Genomic DNA, 21,701 nt, shown 5'->3' with positions numbered 1-21,701 from the left:
TTGTCAAAAGAAGTTCATATATTTTTGTGGTCACAAGCAGTGGCGGCTCGTGACATTTTTTATAGAAATTAGACGCTATAAAAATATCTAAAAAATATATTAAAAGAAAAAGAAAGACTCGTTATTTAATTGCAACACCTCATATATCACGTCAAATTTTTAAAAATCTGTCCTTACTCAACTAAAATGCTATTCACAAGTTTTCCAAAACAAAATTAACATAATTCTTTTCACGATTTTAGTCGTTTCAACATTAGACGCATCCAGATCTCAAATAACAAACAAATAATATTTTTTGTGCATAGTATTGCAACTAATCTATTGATCAGGAAAAATGTTCTTGTTTATGGCAAGAAACCTAACTTCTAATTTTTTTGTTCCCCTATATATACACTTTCTGTAAGAATTTTACAATACAATACTATGTTTTATGTTTATATTTTTAAAAACATCTTTTTAAAATACTGACCAACGCTGTACAAGCTACACATCGTTCCCATTCTCATTAAAATCTGTTTTTCGTAATCACATATTTTCGATTATTGCACTCATCTACAACCAAACGTTTTAAGTAAACCAGCTACTTGTACAACTACTACAACAACCAAATTAATTACCAGGCAGTGTTGAAAAGCAATCAGTTTATAATTTGGCAACGAATTGTTTCATTCAAGTAATCCAATAAATGAAATTGATCACTTAAAAAACATTCATTTATATGTAATAGCATTCTTTTTAGTCATCATGAATGTTTTTTCAAATAAGTTTGCTTTGTATTTAAATTTTTCTTTATTATGATTCATAGGGATATGAAAGAATTCTACACTCTCAGGAATCATTGTCGCAGATTATCAAGTCTTTCATCATTATCTTTGACCACCAGAGAAGTACAAAAGTTTTTTATGAAACCAACCTTAGTGATGAGAGAATATCCGAACATAAAGAGAATCTATTATCTAAAACATATGGTATGATATCTTACTAGTCCCCATCTATCTCCCCCACCCTCCCTCACTCTGGTACCAAAAAGCTCACAACTAAAATAAAAAATATGAAGAGTGTACTTGGAAGACCTCATGACGTTACTTAGATATAGATGTCTACTTACTTTATTTGTAAAAACGATATTAAATTTCTCATTATTAAGAATAGAGGATGAACAATAACATCTGTCTACAAGCAACTCAATACCAAATTTGTATTTCGAGAGCCATCCAACGTCAATAAGGAAGGACTGAAGAAGTGAACCGAACAAAAATATCTACAGTAAATCAGAAGCAAATGTTCCTACCTTTCTTTAACAGCGGGAAATGAACACAAGCGTAAGAATAACGAAATTAATAAACAAAATCATTACAGATCCAATCTCCAGAACACAACATGGGCCAATCATTTGTAAGATATTAGCTGCAGAGAACCCTGTAAAAATCTCTTCCCTTTTTTGATTGAACTTTTTGATGATTTTTGTTGAACTTATGAAAAAGATATCTAGGGAACAATTTATATATATAAATAATATTGATTGCTTTTCAATACTGAGCAAAATCAAAAAAGAAGAACACTCCATATTTGTTTAAATTTTTAGCTTAAACCATTTCTTTATTTAAAAGTACTCTAATAGTACGGACAATTTAATTATTATTTTAACAAACCATCCATGTCATTCTTTTTATGTTATGCGGTAAATTTTTTATCTATACATCAATATTCTCGTGTTGATCCAAAAAGGCACGTAATATTAAAGTTAGTCAGTACTTTAACGTAAAAGTAACGAAAAGTACAATGTATTACATGTTATTTTGTTTTTCATACAAGATTGTCTAGGCTTACGTGTCCTAATCTGGAGGTAGATAGCTGAACAGCTTAAATTTATTCCGAATGTGCGGTCTGACATCTTCTTTCTGTAAAAAAATGTTTTATGTATATATCTAGCAATTTAATAAAAAAAATTTAATTACATTCAACAAAATGCGAATCTAGGATTGTCGACAATGATGCATATTAAAAAAAACTAATTAGAACAAGCCTTGAACAAGTCTTGCAACAAGCCTTCCTTCTTGAGAGTTATTTGTCAGTAATATAATAAAATTAATCAACAACATAGAGCTGTTAGATTCGCTTATTGCAGTGAATCACTCTGCATTTCAGTGTACTGATAAAGTTTGTTATATAACTTGGCTTTCGTAACAATTTTCTCCCAGTTATTTCGATCTGTGCATAGGTCCCTCCAGTTTTTCACTTTCAAGATTTTGATGTCTCTCATGACCTGGTCCTCCCATCTCTCTCTGGGTCTTCCCTTGGTCTTTCAGTTTCTGGCTTCCATTGGGTGACCTTCTTAATAAGTAATTCGTTTTGACGTGACAACGTCTTAAATTAGGTTGTGGCTCGGAGTCACTCATGAAAAAGTGTAACGCCCGCTCACGTCTGTTACGATGAGTCACCGAACGAGAGAGAGGCCCGCCGGACCGGCGAATGCCTTGCGTCTCTCTCCCACTCAAACATGATCGGTCCGCTGCGCGCGCAGCACTAGAGAATTAGATTTCATATTTCTCCTATCATCGTCCTATCCTCAACAAAATCACTCGAATAGAAATTAGTTAAGTTTAAGTTTACATGTACAATGTTTTAGTAAACAAAATATATTTCTATAGTTAAAATTTGTGCAATTCTTATTTTCATTCAATTCCTTGTTCCTATTGTGCAATTTAATAATATTCATATCAATAAATATTCTACCGAGAAAAAGACGCTGTCACGTAAAATCTTCGCCCGTAAAACCGACTTTACAGGCAACCGATTTTTTTTTCATTCTCTCTATGTTTCCCACCCATCTCCATCTCTGATAGTCATCCTATAATCCGGAATATTTAATAATGTGGAATGCTTCAAGTCCTGAACATACCGGATTAAAGGAAGTTTATTATATACATAAATACACTTCACAAATGTGTTTGGGGATATAAAAATTTAAGACTTTTACCTTCAAGGTATTTTATCTTCACCCTTATACATATTATTTAAATGTAAATTGTCTTCAGAATGAGTTGATTTCTTTCTTTGAATACCAGACCTAACAATTATCAGCAAAGTGTGTAGATTTGTTTTCTTCACTCTACTGTAACTTCTTGACAATTATTGTCATATTTTTTATTCCTAGATGGATTTTCTTGTATTTCCTTTGCTGGCATTCCATGTCCATTTGATTTATTTACATTTCACTGGAACAAAAGAGAAACAAACCCACCTTCTAACTGAAGTGAAAGCAGCTGTCAAAAAAACTAAAAAAAGTCACGAGGATCAGATAATATTAGTGCAGAACTGATAAAAGAATGCACGAACTGATACTGAGCATATGGAAAAGTAAACAACTTCCACTGGAATGGAACATCAGAATAATCGTGCCATTACACAAAAAAGGAGACCAACTCCAAATTTGCTGTTTTTTTTTCGTTATTTTGTTCTTTCAATATTGCCTATAGTAGAATTTTTAACTTTAATAGCAATCTTCTGTTATTTTCTCTACAATTTTTATGTCATGCTATTATTATTTTATCACTGCTATGACTAGACGATATTTATTGTTATTGACTCTTTTCTGTAGTATAACAAATACCAGACATCAGAGTGACTCAAACTAGGCTACATATATACAAAGAATATAGACGCATGTAGAAGAACAGTTCAAATAGGCGATTTGGTTACGGTTATTATACTTCAAAACAATCCTTAAGAGGGCGACTGCATAAACTCAAACCATGGCCGTCGGCTTAACACCATCATGAAAGATATAGTTAGGGAAAAGTGGGAAAGGAGTACAAACGGAGCTATTTATTTAACTTATGCATCCACGCTTAATCAAATTTCGACGCCATTGATTTGTAAACTGCTTTTTTTTACACAATAAAATCTTTATTTTTAATATATTAAATTGTTAAGTTTTAATTTTAAAACTTACAAAGGTATGAAATTTACAATATTCAAAGTATTTATTTTTTTATTATATGTAAATAAAATTTTATAACTTTGAATTAAAAATAGGTTTGTTCCTACACTAAGAAAAACAGTCACGTAACTTTTTATTATACTGTTTTCCTGTCGAAAAATTTACAAAACATTTTAAAAAATTTTCAAAATATATTCAATTAAAAATTTCATTTTCTCGGGACTCTTCAATAAACTTTTTAGACTATTTTCGAAATTATTTCGTTGAACAATTGTCCTGTTCAAAAGAGTATGCAAGGAAACATTTTACTAAATTTTGAAATTTTCCATTTCGCCGAAACTTCCAAACTTCTATTTTATCCATAACCTTTTAATAACGACAAAAAGCATTCCTGAATTATTTTTGAAATATTTAACAGTAACTTTTAATCTATCGATAATTTAATCGATTTAAGTAATCTTAAATCGATTAAATATCCTTAATTGAAAATAAACTGATGACATTAATTAAAATTAAAATAAATAAATTGGTATGCCATTTTTTAACAGTTTTGTGTTTGTACTGCCCCAGGTCAGATGGTAGGCATCCATATCATAGCCAATGATTATTTGCAGTTCATTTTTCATGCAATCTCTCACTAAATGTTCCAACTTCCTTGATGGTTGTTCGAGATCATCATATGGGAGGTATGCTGATCTAAGAACTATCTCCTTCATAACTCTTCCCTCTATGACCTTTATCTTTACTGTCCTTCAGTCTCTCATTTTGCCTCTTTAGACAGATCCTGATGGTTTCTTCATCAAGCTCTTTCTCGGGGACGCGAATGAGGACCATGGGGCGCTTGGGCATATTATTTGGATCAATTATATTTAAGTTTGCTCCCTCCCACAGGCTCTCAATAGTCTTTACTTCACTTCAGCCGTCCATTTTTTTGTATACTCGTTAACACAGTTCACCCACAGGGTCCCTTCTCTATGGAACTGCAGAAGTTCATTTTGACCTCCGATAGGAGCCTCATCAAGTGCTTGCTCCAGTTTGTTAATGATCAAATTTGCTTGAGCCCCATCTAGTTGAGTATCAGGATGGTGTCTGTGGGCTGCCACCATTCTGAATACTTTTGCCACGGTGCTTTATGACCTAGTCTGCTCGTTAGGGCCCCTTGGTTTCTTAGCAACTCTGTTACGACGCGTGTGATGGTATTCTCCCAAGTCTCTTTTATCCTCGGGTGTTGCTGATTTGGTTTTCTTGGGATTTGTCCATGTCTCAGAAGCCATTTTGTCTTTTTTCTCATCTTCCTTTGTTGAGCTCTAGTGAGGCGTTATTTAAGACTTATTTATTTATTTTTTTAACTTAAAAATCCGAAATTATAGTTCAAAATTACGAATTTTCAAATTGTAAAAAACAATTCTTTGGTGTATGTGCTAAATAGCAATTCTAGCGTACTAACAAGATCAGGAATTGTTTTTTGATCAAAGAACCTTACAATTTTTTGAGCTTTCACTCTCGGTGATTGACTTTTAATTAATTTTATGTATAGTTTGTAAGAGAGTTTTAATTATATTATTTGTAAATTTGTATATATTTAAATTTAAAATTTGAATCATAATATTTTTTCTAAAAAGATTAATTTATTAAAAGTTAAAATAATATTTTTATTTTCTTCAAAAAACTTAATAAAACGCAAAAATTTAATGTTATTCTACCATCACACGGCATCTACATATAAAAATGTTTAAAGTTGCATTTGTTGCCCCACTCTTTCTTATTTTAGAAGCAGTAATAGCGCTGACATGACCGCTCCCTAGTTGTACAAATAAGGAACTAAAATCATGATCAATTTGATCAATTGCTTTGTGTATAACCAAAGAATATAGACGCTTATAGAAAAATTGTTCACTGTTATTTTTGAAAGTTAGCAAGGGTCGAGTGGAACGCATGTGTTGCACGTGGTACCACTAAGGAGCAGCTGTGGCTCTACTATTGCTTCTAAAATATGAAAGAGTGGGGCAATAAATGCAACTTTAGATATTTTTATATATAGATGCCGCGTGGTCGTAGAATAGGATTAAATTTTTGCGTTTTATAAAATTTTTTAGAGAAAATAATATTGTTTTAACTTTTAATTAATTAATCTTTTTAGAAAAATTATTATGATTCAAATTTTTAATTGAAATAATGTACAAATCTACAAATAATATAATTAAAACTCTCTTTTTATAAACTATAAAATTAATTAAAAGTCAATCACCGGGAGAGAAAGCTCAAAAAATTGTAAGGTGTTTTGATCAAAAAACAATTCCTGATCTTGTTAGTACGCTAGGATTGCTTTTTAACACATACACCAAAGAATTATTTTTTACAATTGGAGAATTCGAAATTGTTAAGTATAATTTCGGATTTTTAAATTAAAAAATAAATAAGTAAGTCTCAAATAACTCCTCACTAGAGCTCAACAAAGGAAGATAAGAAAAAGGCAAAAATGGCTGCTGGGACATAGACCATAGCAAATACTTAGAAATCCAAATCAGCAACACCCGACGATAAAAAGAGACTTTGGGAGAATACCATCAACCCCCTCGTAACAGAGTTGCTAAGAACTCAAGGTGCTCTAACGAGCAGACTAGGTCATAAGTTACATACTAGCCCCTTTTATTGACTCCAACCAATCCAAAACATATTTATATATTTTTTCCAAATGAGTCACAAGCACTTCTTTTTTCTAACTCACATATATATATATATATATATATATATATATATATATATATATATATATATATATATATACATATATATATATACATATATATATATATATATATATATATATATATATATATATATAATGAAAAGAATATTATTTAGTTGAATATACTATGTAGTAATTAAACACTAAGTTAACATTTGGTTTCATTTTTGAAACCAATAATTTATTCATTCATTCATATATGAATAAAAAAATCAGTTATGAAGATGATATTTTAGTAAATGTCATACATTTCTAGATAAAATTTGTTTAGGCGTAGATGCAAAGTTACCCGTTCATACTCCTTTCCCACTTCCCCCTATCTACATATTTCATTATGAAATTTTCGCCACGGCGCCACGCTTTAAGTTTATGCAGCCACCCTCAGGAGGAGTGTTTTGAAGTATAAACCGTAACCAAATCGCCCATTTGAACAATTCTTCTATAAGCGTCTATATACTTTGATATATATGGGTAAAGTATGTAAAAACATAGACTTACATTTTGGAAACAGTAAAATCAAATGTATAAGTTTCTACATATTTTCAAGTAATACCCTTAGCTACATTGAATGTATGTATTTCTTAATAAATATATTTAAAATAAGCAATCACATGTAGTACTTACCACTGTCACCAGACTCTCTAAAAACGGTAACAACTTTATTAATTCAGAGTCACTCCTATCTTCAAACCAACTTTCAATGGGAATTCCATTATTCAACTAAAACACATGAAAAGTATTTGTGGAAATGTTACATAAACATTTAAAATTATTTGAAGATAAAATTCCAACCAACTACAGTTGGCTTCGAAGTACAAAAATAAAGTACTTACATGGTAACCAAATGCCTGTGGAGAGTTATCGATGATAATAGTCTTGGACAAATCCCTGCCGAGTATAGAAAGATCCTTAATATAGTTGCCATTGACGCAAACGCAGTGTTCCCTAAAAAGTCTGTATTTAATCCATTTTCTTTCTGGATCCAACAAATTAAGCAGTTTATCTGCGTAAACTCTCTTAGATGCCGTGAAAAGTATCACTTCGAACATCTGTGAGACTTTTTCCATGAATTCTCTGAAGAAAGGTCTTGTTCTAACATATACGGTATAAGAACAATCTTGAAATAGCACCGGAAAATGAAAGCTGGCATCTTTGAGTTCTTGTAGGCTACAGTGGACTAAAGTTTCGTCGAGATCTAACACCTGAAAACATTTCCACAATCATTTATATAAATAGGAAATTTAGGGAATACCCAACAATATCAATATTTAAAAAATATGAAACCATATTGTCACTCTTTATTATTTATTAATAACAAATTCAACACAAAAGTTATATTAAAATTATGTTAAAGTAATATTAACATAATATTAATGAAAATTTTCAGTTTTGACAACAAATATGAGGTATTTGAAATATGCCTAAAAACGCTGAATTTAAACTTCTACATTAGAAACGATCTACTGTTATGGGAAATACTTCCACAAAGACAGCTTTGGGTGAAATCTGTACCTGAAATTGTGTAGTTTCGAAAAAATGTACTTGTGTAATCAAAATTTCATGTTATAGGTTTTAAAGATTAGGCTTTGACAATGGAAATTTCACAGTGGCTGGTCCATGGAAGTGATAAATTTTATTTTTCTCATGAGAATCGTAAAAAATGGCAAAAATCGCGCCACATTTATTTATTTAACAGCTTTATAGAAACTGACTTTATCTGCTGCAAAATTCAAAAATTGTATACGAAAGTTTCACTCTTCACCTTTAAAACGCATTTATATTTTTGTCGATAGGATATTCTGATCAAAAGATATCAAATTTTTACTGTTGAGTTGATACAAATTTGGTTTAAAAAAAACGGGATGTGGCCCTCTGGGAGTGACTGAGGAGGGAAGCGTAGCTTTCTTATTGTCTATGTACAGAGCGATGGTTTAATTAATTTATTTATATAATTTTATTTTATTTAGAAACATGCATGGGACTGCATTTACTAGTACATGTCGTGTATGGGCGTGCGATCGTTATATTTTATCGTTTTAGTAGTTTTTATTTTTTTTACACTCAGATAAATTCAGCTTGTTCCTCTAGGTTTTGGATTATAAAGAAAAGCCTATACCAAATAAGTATTATAAATAAAACTCACAATTAATAACTTACCAGGCTAAAATCTGGACTAGATCTCGTTTTCAATGGTAAAGCAGGGCACTTAGCTCTCATCTCACAAGTCAAAGGAGGCAGGTGTTTGATGAACAAATACGGATCAAAAGCATCCCAAGTATCTTCAACCTCAATGTGTTCTGGTTGTCTATCTAGCCGCTCAACTTCTTGTGACGAAACACTAGTAATCATGTGATTATCAGGAATATTTGAAGTATACAGTGTAGTGTAATCATAGACGTTTTGCATGTTAACATCTTTTGACATTTCCTCATCTAACATGTTGGTAAAATCTTGAGTGTTAACGTTATTTAGATCATTTATATCTATTTGGAGCTCAGGATATTCACCTTTCATAGAAGGGTATTCATAATACATGGTCTCGCAAATTTTCTCTGCAAACATATTGTATGGGTACTTATCCTTTTGATATTCACAAGCTTTTTTATCGGCGATATATTGCATTTTTTCATTGTAATTAAGATTTTCTATAGTATTAAGTTCGATGGTGGAATACTCTATTTCTTTTGGAAGGTCTGTATTGATCATTTCAGATTGTGTTTCATAAGAACTGGTACCAGAAGGAGTACTATCAAAATACTCGTAACATCTACTAGTTGCTGACATATCACTGGTAGGAGGGACATTATTCAAGGTCTCAAGAGTTTTGGTCCCTTCTTCATATAATTGAGGAACTACCTGGGATTGATAGTTTTCTTTACATTCTTCAGAAATTTTTGGTTTCTGAGGTTCCTTGGTTTTCACAAATTTCTTTTTGACAGATTTAAGACAGTTTTTGTAAAGAGACACGGTTCTGGATTTGGGAACCCAGCCAGTCCTTTTAGGTTTTCTTTTGGGTTTGTTTGCTGCCAAGGAAAATTTATGAAATCCCCTGTTTCTTTTCTCACTTCGTAACCACATTATGATCACCCATTTATACTGAAAATAATATTTAACATGAAAATAAAAGCCAACTAAAGAAAGCTCTGATATAATTGTTTATAGACATTTATTTATTGCAAGATTATTATTGCATATAATATATTAAGTTTTTTCTAGTCATCAGGTGCCTAGGTAGATAGGGGAATGATTCCCAGACATGGGTAGTAAGTACTGAGGAAATAAAATACTCAAAGCAGACCAAAACTCTATCAAATTTAGTAAAACCCAAGATCAAATGGATCAGAATTATTGCGAAACTAACAGAAAGTGGTTCAATAGTGAAAAGTATAGAACAGTAATTAGTACAGCAGTGCAGAAAGCAAGGAGAAAGTACTGCACTATTTTTTCCTAGAACAAGCAGTCATATTGAAGACAAACATGATGGCCCCCGTCTGTGGTAGACCTTTGAAGGCCAGGCTAAGGTCATCAGAAGGTATCTATACAGTTTTCATATTACATTTTTGTTGATTGTCAAAAATTAAATGATCTGGTATTATTTAATATTTTATTGGCAATTAAATACTGAGTAAATGATCAATAGGCAACATTGTAATTTAAAACATGGAGATAGTTTTTGCAAAGGGTGGTTAACTTACCATTGTTATAATATCAACTGTTAAATTCGTGTTCCATTGCTACATCTGGATAGTTTTGGCACATTTGTTTTTTATGGTGAGGTAAGGCAAAATATTAAGTCAAAGCAAGACTATTTGCAGTATATATTTCATCTGTTATTCAATGAATAAAAATGGATATAACAAATGGTACAAGTAGATGACATCACATGTAAGAGATCTGCCTCACAAGAGCATAAACAATTATATGATGGACTAAAAAAATAATATATTCAATGGAAGCTGTTCTTTTTTAACAGAATTGCCGGTGGCTACTGTTAAACACATGTATAAAAAAATGCAAAAACTGACAAATGTTTTAAAACCTCCAAATACAAATCAGCATAGATGAACACCTATAAAGTTGGATGAGCCCCAAAAATACTCTCAACAGAACTGTACATTCGTTTTTCTTTGAAAATAGGGCATCAAGGCCCTATCTAAGGCCAAATCTATTTTAAGTAAATAGACAAAATCAACAATTTTCCCAAAATATGCCGTGGATCATTATAAAAAACATTACATGATCTTTCTATATATAAAATTCCATTCTAGCAGAGTTAGAATGGGAATTCCAATTTAACAGATAAGAGAGTAATATCATGGTGACGTAATTATCTATGCTCAATTTAGAATATTGTGTGCCAAAGTGAAAAATTTATTACCTTGACGAGACTTGGGTAAATGCCAGGCATACAGTCTTTAAATCTAACTACATTTAAAGAGTTTTACCCACATATTTAGTGGCTTCAAACATATATATCCAGATAGCACTGATGATGGAATAGTTATTCCTGAAAACGTTCTGTGATGTAGCCTGATAGGATTTTTATATTAATATACCTTTTATAAAGGAATTTTTTAAGTAAAAATTATTTGTGATACATGGTATACAAACAACTAAAAGAAATCAGTTTCCTTATGGAGAAGAGAATATGTGTAAGTTGGGTTAGGATGGTGGTGGGATAATGGAAAATAATATTGAACCTTTAATATTACATGTCAGCTCCAACAAATCAGAAGACTCGAAGGATTCCCAGATTCTGATCATTAATAAATTAAGTTATAAGTAAAAAGTTGGAGCTGAATGAATTTACTATATTTGTGATATAGATGATGATATTGATAATTTTAAATCACAAATTATTTATTACAGCAAAATTAATAAATGAATTTATTACAATGAAATGAAATGTCCCCTATGTCCTTGACTCAAGAATACTATAAAATTCGCTGCCTTGTTAGACAATGATGTACACATTTCGTTTTACCAAGTAAGTAAAAACATGACATATTTCCCAAGGACGCCATATCAGTCATATATAAGGGATGTTTCTTCATAAGATCTATATCATTTTCGTAAGCCAAAATCTATGCTTTTGCACTAGCTATACATACTGAACATCAGGATAAAGCCAACTTTTGGCCTTTTGCTATACGCAAGGTTTCTATCCTCGTTGAGCTGGCCTCAGGGTGACCTGTGTTATTATTTGACTGATCAAATACCATCTGAGTCAAAACTTTCGACTGAATATTCAAATGCTAGCTGAATCTCTGAAAGACAAGCCTTATCAAAAATATAAAATGTTTTCCCAGCACCACTGAAAATTACAACACTGATTTGTACTAGCAAACAACTACACACTCCATAAATAGTGCAAATATTCAAGTATACACAGTAATCAAAATACATTTACTATCTCATCGCTGCCTTTAGTAGTACAATTTTACATATTTTTTTTGTGTAAAAATAAATCAACAAGTCGTCGTCAAGTTCCTCTATAGATGTAAGTAACAATGCTGATATTCTAATAACTAATGTATTGTCTGCACTCGATCAGTTTGCTCCAGAAAAGTCTATTAATATGAAGGATGTTTGGGGAAATAAATTATGGTGGAATGAAGACATTGCGAATGAAATTAAAAAAAGAGATCAATATTACAAAAAGGCTATATTTACTAAAACTGATACTGACTGGGATGATTTCAAACAACAAAGAAATAGAGTCGTAGCATTAATCAGAATTACCAAACAAAATTATTATCAGGAAAAAATAGATGATTGTAAGAACGACCCAAAAAGAATGTGGAAAACATTAAAGGAGCTTGTAAACGGCAAAAAAAACCATGAAGCTAAAAGTGAAATCATATTTGATGGTGGGGGGGTTACTGGTAAAGAGATAAGTGAAAGATTTAATATATTTTTTCTAGACAGTGTAAAAGACATAGCAGATAGCATTATTTCAAACAAAACCCACCAAGAAATTTGTAGTTCAATAAATGTCGACTGCAAAATGGAAAAATTCAAAATGTTAGAAATGAAAGATTTAAAAAAACAAATGAAAGAAATGAAAAACAAAGAAAGTAATGTTGATGGTATTACAGTTCAAATTTTAAAGAGTTCCTTTGAAGTAATAGGCGACAAAATTTTGCATATTATAAATGGTAGTCTAGAAAGTGGCGTATTCCCAAGTAAATGGAAGAGAAGTCTGGTTGTACCAATTGAGAAGGTTCATGGAACTGTTAAGTGTGAGGAATTTCGACCCATAAATATGGTACCACCATACGAAAAACTGCTGGAATTATGTGTAAATGATCAAATAGTGGAGTACTTGGAAAGCAATAATGTGTTAACTAAATTCCAAGCAGGGTTTAGGAGAGGAAATTCCTGTGAGAGTGCAATGCAGACGGTTTTGTTTGACTGGAAGGGTGCGCTGGAGTGCGGGAAAATGATTGGTGTGGTTTTCTTAGACTTTAAACGTGCATTTGAAACCATAAACAGACAACTGCTATTGAGAAAGATGGAAAGGTATGGCTTTGGTGAAAAAATTATAAAGTGGTTTCAAGAATATTTGACTGATAGAACACAAGTGACAAAATATGGTGCCATTTCATCGGCTCAGACATCTCTGTATGGTGTGCCACAGGGAACTGTGTTAGGTCCTACTCTTTTCATACTGTATATAAATGATATTGTTGATGTTGTTAAAAAGTGTAAGGTACAGTTGTTTGCCGATGATACTGTGATATATGCAATAGGGGATAAGGTAGATGAAATAATCGATATAATAAATGAAGAGATATGTAATATATTAAAATGGCTCGATAATAATTCCTTAAGTCTTAATGTAACTAAAACAAAAATGATGCTTATAAAGAATAAAAATTTTAAATTAAATAACATAATAAAAGATGTAAAAATTAATAATATTGCTTTGGAGAGAGTGGTTCAGTATAAGTATCTGGGATGTATTATAGATGAAAATTTAAGTTTTGTTGAACATTTTAAGTTTGTTACAAACAAAATAGCAAAAAAAATCTATGCATTGGGAAGAATGTCAAAAAATTTAAGTTGCTGGTCTAGGTTGACCATATATAAATCGATTATTGCTCCCCATCTCTATTTTTGCTCTACATTGCTGTTTTTAATGAATGCTTCTCAAATGAATGTACTGCAGAAAAAACAAAATAAAGCCTTAAGGATAATATTAGGATGTAGTGTATACACTAGTAGAACTGACATGCTAACAATGGCAAATGTTTTAAGTGTAAGACAGACAATTGTATGTAATAGTATGATTTTTGTTTATAAAATGTTAAATGGTCTGATACCTGTGCATTTGTGTAATAATTGTACCTTTGTTCGAGATGTACATGAACACAACACACGTTCTAGAAATAACTTTTATCTGAATAGGGTCAACACTAATTTTGGTCAGAACAATCTTTTTTATAGGGGATTAAAGCAATACAATGCATTACCGGAAAACATTAAGGCTTCTGGAAACTTAGCTCAATTTAAAAATTTATGTAAGATATATGTTAAGCAAAGCATTGTGATTTAATTTTAAGGGTATAAATTGATGTATTTATATGTATATTTTTCTAGCCATGTGCTATTAATAAAGATTATTATTATTATTATTATTATCTCATCGCTGCCTTTAGTAGTACAATTTTACATATTTTTTTTGTGTAAAAATAAATCAACAAATTTTGCATTTGTTGAATGAAGAGCACAAATGTTAATATTCAAGGTGCATTATTTGCAAGTTAACATTCTTTGAAAAGTTCTTTGGAAGATCTTCAAGTCATTCAACATTACAGATGGTGAATCATGGTATTTCAATTATGATAAAAAGGTGAGACAGTAAAATGAAATAATAAAAATATTTGTACCTTTGAAAACAGATAAGCTATCATTTGAAGAAAGGAATGCAGAAGTTTATAAGAAGAATATCAACAAATTATCCATTTAAATTGGTATTATATTGAAACTTGTCTTCCTACACTTTTATAAACCAAATATCAAGGAATATAGATGCATATGCATCTATATTCCTTGCAAATACCATTACAGTGGACTACAGAATATCTTTTTGACTACATGACATGGGCTAAAAAATTCTTAAAATAAACTAAAAATCCTTTATATATTAGAGATCTTTTAAAAACAGTTGGTGAGTATCTTTAAAAAATGAAACGTAAAGTGGATAATGTATTAACCTACGGCGAGTCAACAGCAGAGTAATTCTTATAAAAAAATTAAGGAATCTTTTTACTAATAATTTATAGAAAACTCGTCCTTTACTCAAACAAAAAATACGAATATAAACTGCTTAAAAATACAATTCATGCATCGATTTATCCATTCCTCAGACAAAAATAACTTGGAAAAGTAAATATGCATCCTAAGATAATGAGCAACACCTGTGAAATGCAATATTGATTTTACACTTCGGGAATGATGTAATTCCGATAGCCGCATCAAACATTCTCTTTTTTCCAATCAAAACTAAAACAAGCTCATGCCAAAAATTACAAAAAAAAGCTAGACGCGAAACAAATTTAAAACTAAGCTAAAATGAACCTTATTGATTTTAGAAATGAAGCAAAAATTCGTATGTTAAAAAGAGGCGTAAACTTTTTCCCGCTTTGTAAAAACCTATAATAAAATCTTGAAAACTTGAAATGATTCAAAGAAATCCTAACAAGTTTTAATAAGTGAATCATTCCTAGACGCATATCAACTTTTTTACCTTGACTGTTTACAAACAGAACTAGAAGCCGCTTTGTATGTTTTGATAACAATTGGTCGGAAAAGTTCGATAAAACCGGTTTATTGTATTTACTTATATTTAATTACTTACCCGAAAAACAGGAGACTTCCTTTTAATCACTTATGTATTATCCAATCCATTAATCATTCCAATAATTCCGCGTTACCATTAAAACACAAAGCACTTTATCAAAATGGCGGCCCACGCGATTCTGATTGATATTTTTGACTCGGCACATGCGCATACAAAAACAGGTTTATAGGTAAAAGGTAAAAAACTGCAAAAATGCATTATTTATATCTTTCTTACGAATGTAAAATCTATTGAATATGCAGATGTTTAAGCTTAAATGTAAAATCTACGTTGGTAATTTGTGAAAATAAAAAAGATACTGGCTTTTGACCACTTATAAATTCTATTTTAAATAGCCCGCCCTCTAGTAGACAAAGATAGTTATATCACGTTATATATTTTATGACTCACAAATAAGATTTGTATAAATATAAATATTAATAATTGTGTTGGAAATTTCAATTATTATGATATGTACTTTTCCTAATATTTATATTTGTTATCTTTTGCCGATATTTTGCATAGATATAAACCGTATGTTTGTCTTGACATTATCTAAGCGTAGTTGTCATTATGGTTACTTTATATTTTAGATATTTGATAAACAAATTAGTACATTCTATCTCATAATAAAAAACTCCTAATTTTAGTCAATTAAAACTTAAAATGTAAAATTATTAAGGTGTACCTATTTATAAATGTGCATAGTGCATATAAACAGGTGTACCATAAAAACTAAAAACAAGCACACACCCCCTTTACAGGTTAGGCTTGGGTCTAGTGTACAGGTTGGTACTAAGGAGTTTTAGTTAAAAAAAAGTAAAGTGAAAAAAGTAAATCAATCTATCTTAATTTCTCAAACAAGGCTGTTACTGTTGTCTCCGGTGTAATTAATAAACGTATGGTGAACTGATTGCAACTTGGTGCAAGTTTCCATGTTTATTAATTTGTCCAACTATTGCGCAATATGGTGTAATATTGCGTAGTTGGCCGATACGCTCTTATTGTGGCATTATCTTGAAGAGACAATGCATTTATGGTTTTATTGGTGGTGGAAATAAAACACATTCTTTCTAAGAAGAAAAAAACTCAGCTTCAGAGTCTTAGAAAGATTCAGAGCCCTTCGAGCAAAGTGCTCTAGGGAGTTACCCGACACGGGTAAAACCATGTGTTGACACTGACTATCACAACTGACTCGAGATCCGAAAATGTCCCATATTTAAAGATAAATTAACTTTTATATGAAACTTTTTCATTTCTCAACCAATTAAATTTAATTATATGTTCCAGAAGGAAGGGCGATGAACATCGAAGTGCGTGATTGGTGGCACTTGATGATATTACATTAGACTAGTACATACAAAGTGTACAAGAGATGATGTTTTTTCATAAACCTTCTAGAAGTATATTTTTTTCGCTTCAACCCTTGCCTCTTCTTCCTCTTATTTGTACCTTGTGGTTAGTTACAAGTTGGCGGTTGTCTCTACTATTTAAACTATTTATTTTAGTTTAAACTAAAGAGTTTTCAGCTCTTCGAAGTATGCTGACAATGTCTTTGGTTACACCAGTCACTTATATTTCTTGGGGATTCCCAGGAATGCCGTTTTCTTCCTAGGTCTTCTACCGTGTAAGCAATTTGTGTGGTCGCAAAATAAAAATTATATTTAATTGAAAAATCAGAATAAACTTAGATTTCATTAAATAAAAATGTATCATTATTCTCACTTAACTATTTACCTGGTGATCACGCGGTATTTGTTAAGTAGTTACAGTAAGTAGATAAGCGCACAGTTTAGTAGTTAAATAAATTAGAAATTAATTATGAAATAAGAAAGGAAATAAGAATAAGAGAAAGTTAAGTTAAAAAAGTTGAGTTATCTCGAAGTAAAATAAATAGCTTTTAACTACTGGGTCATGCTCTTCTTCAGGATGTGCCAAAAGCCAAAACTATTTCAGTATAAGCGTTTACATGATGTATGGCTCCTTCGTCTGTTTCCATCCTCGACTCGGTAATATTTTCATTAGTCACGCCAGATTCTTGAGTTTCCATTTCCAAGATGTCAATGTCAGTATTTTCATTGGCCACGTCAAGTTCTTGAAAAACAGGTACAGCAAAACTCTTCTCTGATGCCTTAGTTCCGTCATCCATGTCCGTTTCGTTAGTTTCAATATTTTCATTCTTCACGTTAGTTTTGTAAAACTCTCCCTTGGAAGCTCAGTTTCATCGGGCAGAAAATCGGAATCAGCCTTATCATCAATCATTTATCATCCTTATCAGTTTCAGATTCATTATTGAATTCTTGTACTAAATTCTTATGGATCCTAAAACAAAAAAGTTGTACCTAGTTTGTTTTATAAAAGTGCCAATATTTCCATTCAAATCGATTCTGATTAACGTAGGTATATGATCCTGTTTTTGACTTAACTTCATGGCTTATAGTTGGTGAAAAAATTTAATTTTTAATTTAGCTATAAGTTACCAAAAGTTTGAGGTGTTTTTAATATATTCTAGTAAAAGTAGATAAAATTCTTCTTCTTCTTTACGCGCCACCTCCACGACGGAGGTTGGCAATCATCATGACTATTCTGATCTTAGATGCTGCCGCTCCAAATAGTTCCATTGATGTGCATCCGTACCATTCCCATGAGAGGTTACGCAACCATGAGATTCTTCTCCTTCCTACACTTCTCTTGTCCTGGATTTTCCCTTGTATAATTAATTGAGGTATGTTGTATCTTACATTACGCATAACATGCCGAAGGTATTGCAGCTTTCTTGTCTTGATGGTTTCCAATATTTCCATTATTTTGTTGACTCTTCTCATGACATCTTCAGGATTCTTCTATACACCCACAGTTCAAATGCTTCCAACTTTTTAGTAGTCGACGCTTTAAGTGTCCATACTTCTATCTCGTAAAGCAGAGTCGAGAAAATATAACACCTTGCCAGCTTAACTCTCAAGTCTAATTTCAATTCTCTTGCACAAAGTAAACTTCACATTTTATTGAAGTTTGTTCGTGCTTTCTCTATTCGAATTTTGATTTCTTTGGAGTAATCGTTTGTGTGATTAATTTTTGTGCCAAGATAATAGTAGTTTACAACTTGTTCTAAATTTACCGTTAATTGTCAGACTTTCATTATTATTTTGGGTTTGTGATATCCTCAAATTTAGTTTTCTTGATGTTTATTAATAATCCATATTCTTCTCCATACTCAACTATCTTGTTCATTAGCTTTTGGAGGTCTTGGAGGTTATTTGCTATTATGATAGTATCGTCTGCATATCTAATGTTGTTAATGGGTGTTCCATTGACCTTTATTCCTGCTGTTTCTCCCTCAATAGCCCTTTTCATAATTTCTTCAGAGTATGCATTTAATAGTAGTGGTGACAATACACACCCCTGTTGCACTCCCCTTTTAATTTTGAACTCTTATGTATGTTCATTAGTGCGTATGTGTGCCTGTGTATAATATAGATTTGTTATATTTCGAAGGTCATTGTACTGTAATTGTTTTGCTTTGAGGACGTCCATTATCAAAAGCCTTGTTGTAATCTTTGAAACAGACGTACATATCTTGGTTCGCATCCAAGCATCTCTGGATTAGTACGTTGAATGCAAAGAGAGTTTCACGGGCACCTACGCCTCTACGGAATCCAAATTGGGTTTCTTCAATATCCATATCAAGTAGTTGGGAGACAAATAAATGTTGAGGTCAAGCATTCATTGGGTATGTCACCCGACTGATAAATTTCATTAAAGAACTTTAAGAGGACATCCATGTACTCATTTTCTATTATTTTAACGATATCAATAGGCAGTTGATCTTGCTCCGTGCTTTTTCCGTTTCTGGTGTTCTTAATTACATACAATATTTTTTCCTTTGTAATTTCTATACTTGTTTCTCTGTTCTCGAAAGATGTGTCTTTTAGGTTTCCTCTTTCGCCGTCGAAGAGCTCTTCCATATATTCTTTCCACCATTTTAGCTTTTCGTCGGTCATTATCATAGTATTTCCATGTCTATCTAAAAGAGTTGTGTTGTGGTTTCTTTTTTGCAGCCCGGCCATTTCTTTAAAATTTTTATGTAGGTTGAATAGGTTATATTTGTTCTGAAGATCTTCTATCTCTTTACATTTTTCCTCATAGTAAGTTTGTTTTGCCTCTCTTATCATTTTTCTGATTTCATTGTTAATGATTTTGTGTGCGATGTCCTTATTTGTAGTATCATCACTCTTTATGAGATTGGGACAAAACCCTCTATCGACAATAATTACTACTCCACGTCTATGCTAGTTGTCAATGTTTCCCGAGTAATATAAGGTACCGGTTTCTATCGAAAGGTGTCCTGAGTTAGGCCACCATGCTTCACTTACACCTAATACATTTATATTCATTCTTTTCATTTCTTGAAGGATATTGTGCATTTTACCAGGTTGATACATGCTTTTGACGTTCCAAGTACCTATTTTTGCTTTTGATAATTTTACTGTCTTATTTCGATGCTTGACAAGGTTTTCGCCGGTTAATGACCTGGGAGCCCTTGTCTGTTCCTCCCCTGCCGGATCTTGGGCTCAAAATTGACAGCACAATATACGATAATAAAACTAATAGTAAAAGTAATATGAAGTAATATCCATGTTCCTGAATATTTTTAATATTAATCGTTTATTCTGCAGCCCTAACCTTGATCGTGTCCTAACCTTAAAAAAAACTTACCATGAACAGCTTGGCTCATTTTCACCCTCGTTAACACCAGTATTACTGTTTATCATTGATAATATGAGACGGGTACGCCGACTTGGATAACTACGCGACATGTTTTAACATTATTTAAGTTTTTGTCACAACACACTTGTACACTTTTTTGGAGGTTATGCGTTGGTTTCTTGAACTGAAAAATTCAGTATCTACCATATACTATGTTTGTAAGAGCATTTTTAATTGAAGGTGCTGTAAAAATAAAATGAAAAACACAGTATCTGGCATATACTATCTTTTACACTTCTATATGAAAGATAATGTGTTTTTCATTTTAAAATTGGAAAATTAATGGTAAATACTGTGTTTTACTTCTCGAAAATCTTCAAAACCAGGTGATTTACGGGAATTTCAAACCTAACATATAATAAGCAACATTAAATCATACCCATAAAGGCGAAAAAGTCAATTATGAAGAAATTGTTGGATACTGTGTTTTTCATTGGGGCAGTCATATTGTTTTCTGGCTTAAGTTTCTACTTCTCATCTCAGAATAACACTTCTTGTTAGTTAAAATGATCTCCCATTTAATTTCTTTCGATAGATTTCTCATTGGCTACAAGAGATCCCATGTATGTGAATATATCTACTGCATCAAAGGCTAGAAATGGTGAAGTTGTGATTAGTAGGTATTTCTGGCTCTGTTGTGGGTATTGCTGCCATTATTTTTCTTTTTTTATTATTTGCCGAACCATATTTTCTGAGACCATTTAAAATTAATTACCATACAATTATTTTTTCTATTTCACGTCCTTCTATTCATATTCTTGCCGTCAAGATCTTAGTTATTTGTTTGATTATGGCTTTTTATATTTAAAGCAAACTCTGAGAACTTTTTGTTGTTAGTTGTAATGTTTTATATATTTTAATAGCTTTTTCTATAAATAGCTAAAATGTTATAAATAATATTAATAATATATTAACAATACTAATAACAATAACAATTAACCATATTAATAACAACGTTAATATAATTAGAAATTAAAACAGTTATCCAGTCCGGTTCTGGATATTCAACATTAGACATCATTTGACAACACTGTTGCGAATAGTGAAGCGAATATTTATGCTCATGCTCAAAACGTTGTGTTGTTTGTGCAGCACATTTCGCTATCGTAAGCAAAGAGTATTTTATCTATTATTTGTTAACCTATACTCGTACTGTCAGTGTCATTTTCCTGCCGGGTTGGAAGTGTAAGGTGCTTGTATAATTTCGTTAATGATTTTTTGAATTAAAATCAAAATGGCAGTAATTTATACAAATGAAAACAATCCGGCGACTTTAAAACTTATAATAGCCAAAAACGTGGCTAAACGTCCAGTTGATTTGAAAATAGTGACCACTAATGGTAAGTTGGGAAACCCCATGTGGATCTGATGCAATTTTCGTTATGTAGAAAACATTC

At 31.6% G+C, this 21,701-nt stretch overlaps 3 protein-coding genes across 3 annotated transcripts in view; 1 reads left to right on the top strand and 2 right to left on the bottom strand.

The window, feature by feature from the left end:
* The window catches only part of LOC140434223 (uncharacterized), a 75,656-nt gene that overhangs the window by 47,731 nt on the left and 6,224 nt on the right, over nucleotides 1-21,701 (bottom strand). The window lies entirely within an intron of this gene.
* LOC140434216 (uncharacterized) lies at nucleotides 1,082-16,144 on the bottom strand. Its single transcript, XM_072522307.1, has 5 exons — nucleotides 15,556-16,144; nucleotides 8,850-9,788; nucleotides 7,526-7,894; nucleotides 7,317-7,412; nucleotides 1,082-1,901 (listed from the first exon to the last, which is right to left on the bottom strand). Exons 2-5 carry the CDS (start codon nucleotides 9,768-9,770, stop codon nucleotides 1,836-1,838), a joined length of 1,452 nt encoding a protein of 483 aa, XP_072378408.1. The 5' UTR covers nucleotides 9,771-9,788; nucleotides 15,556-16,144; the 3' UTR covers nucleotides 1,082-1,835.
* The window catches only part of MetRS (methionyl-tRNA synthetase 1), a 41,945-nt gene continuing 41,639 nt past the window's right edge, over nucleotides 21,396-21,701 (top strand). Inside the window, exon 1 of the mRNA XM_072522316.1 lies at nucleotides 21,396-21,644. Coding sequence (XP_072378417.1) covers nucleotides 21,539-21,644 — 106 coding nt within the window. The 5' untranslated portion in view covers nucleotides 21,396-21,538. The remainder of the gene's footprint in view (nucleotides 21,645-21,701) is intronic.

Source organism: Diabrotica undecimpunctata, chromosome 2 (genome assembly GCF_040954645.1).
Source record: "Diabrotica undecimpunctata isolate CICGRU chromosome 2, icDiaUnde3, whole genome shotgun sequence".
NCBI classification, from domain to species: domain Eukaryota; kingdom Metazoa; phylum Arthropoda; class Insecta; order Coleoptera; family Chrysomelidae; genus Diabrotica; species Diabrotica undecimpunctata.
Note: the sequence above shows the minus strand (reverse complement) of the source record. Positions and strands in the feature narration are given on the sequence as shown.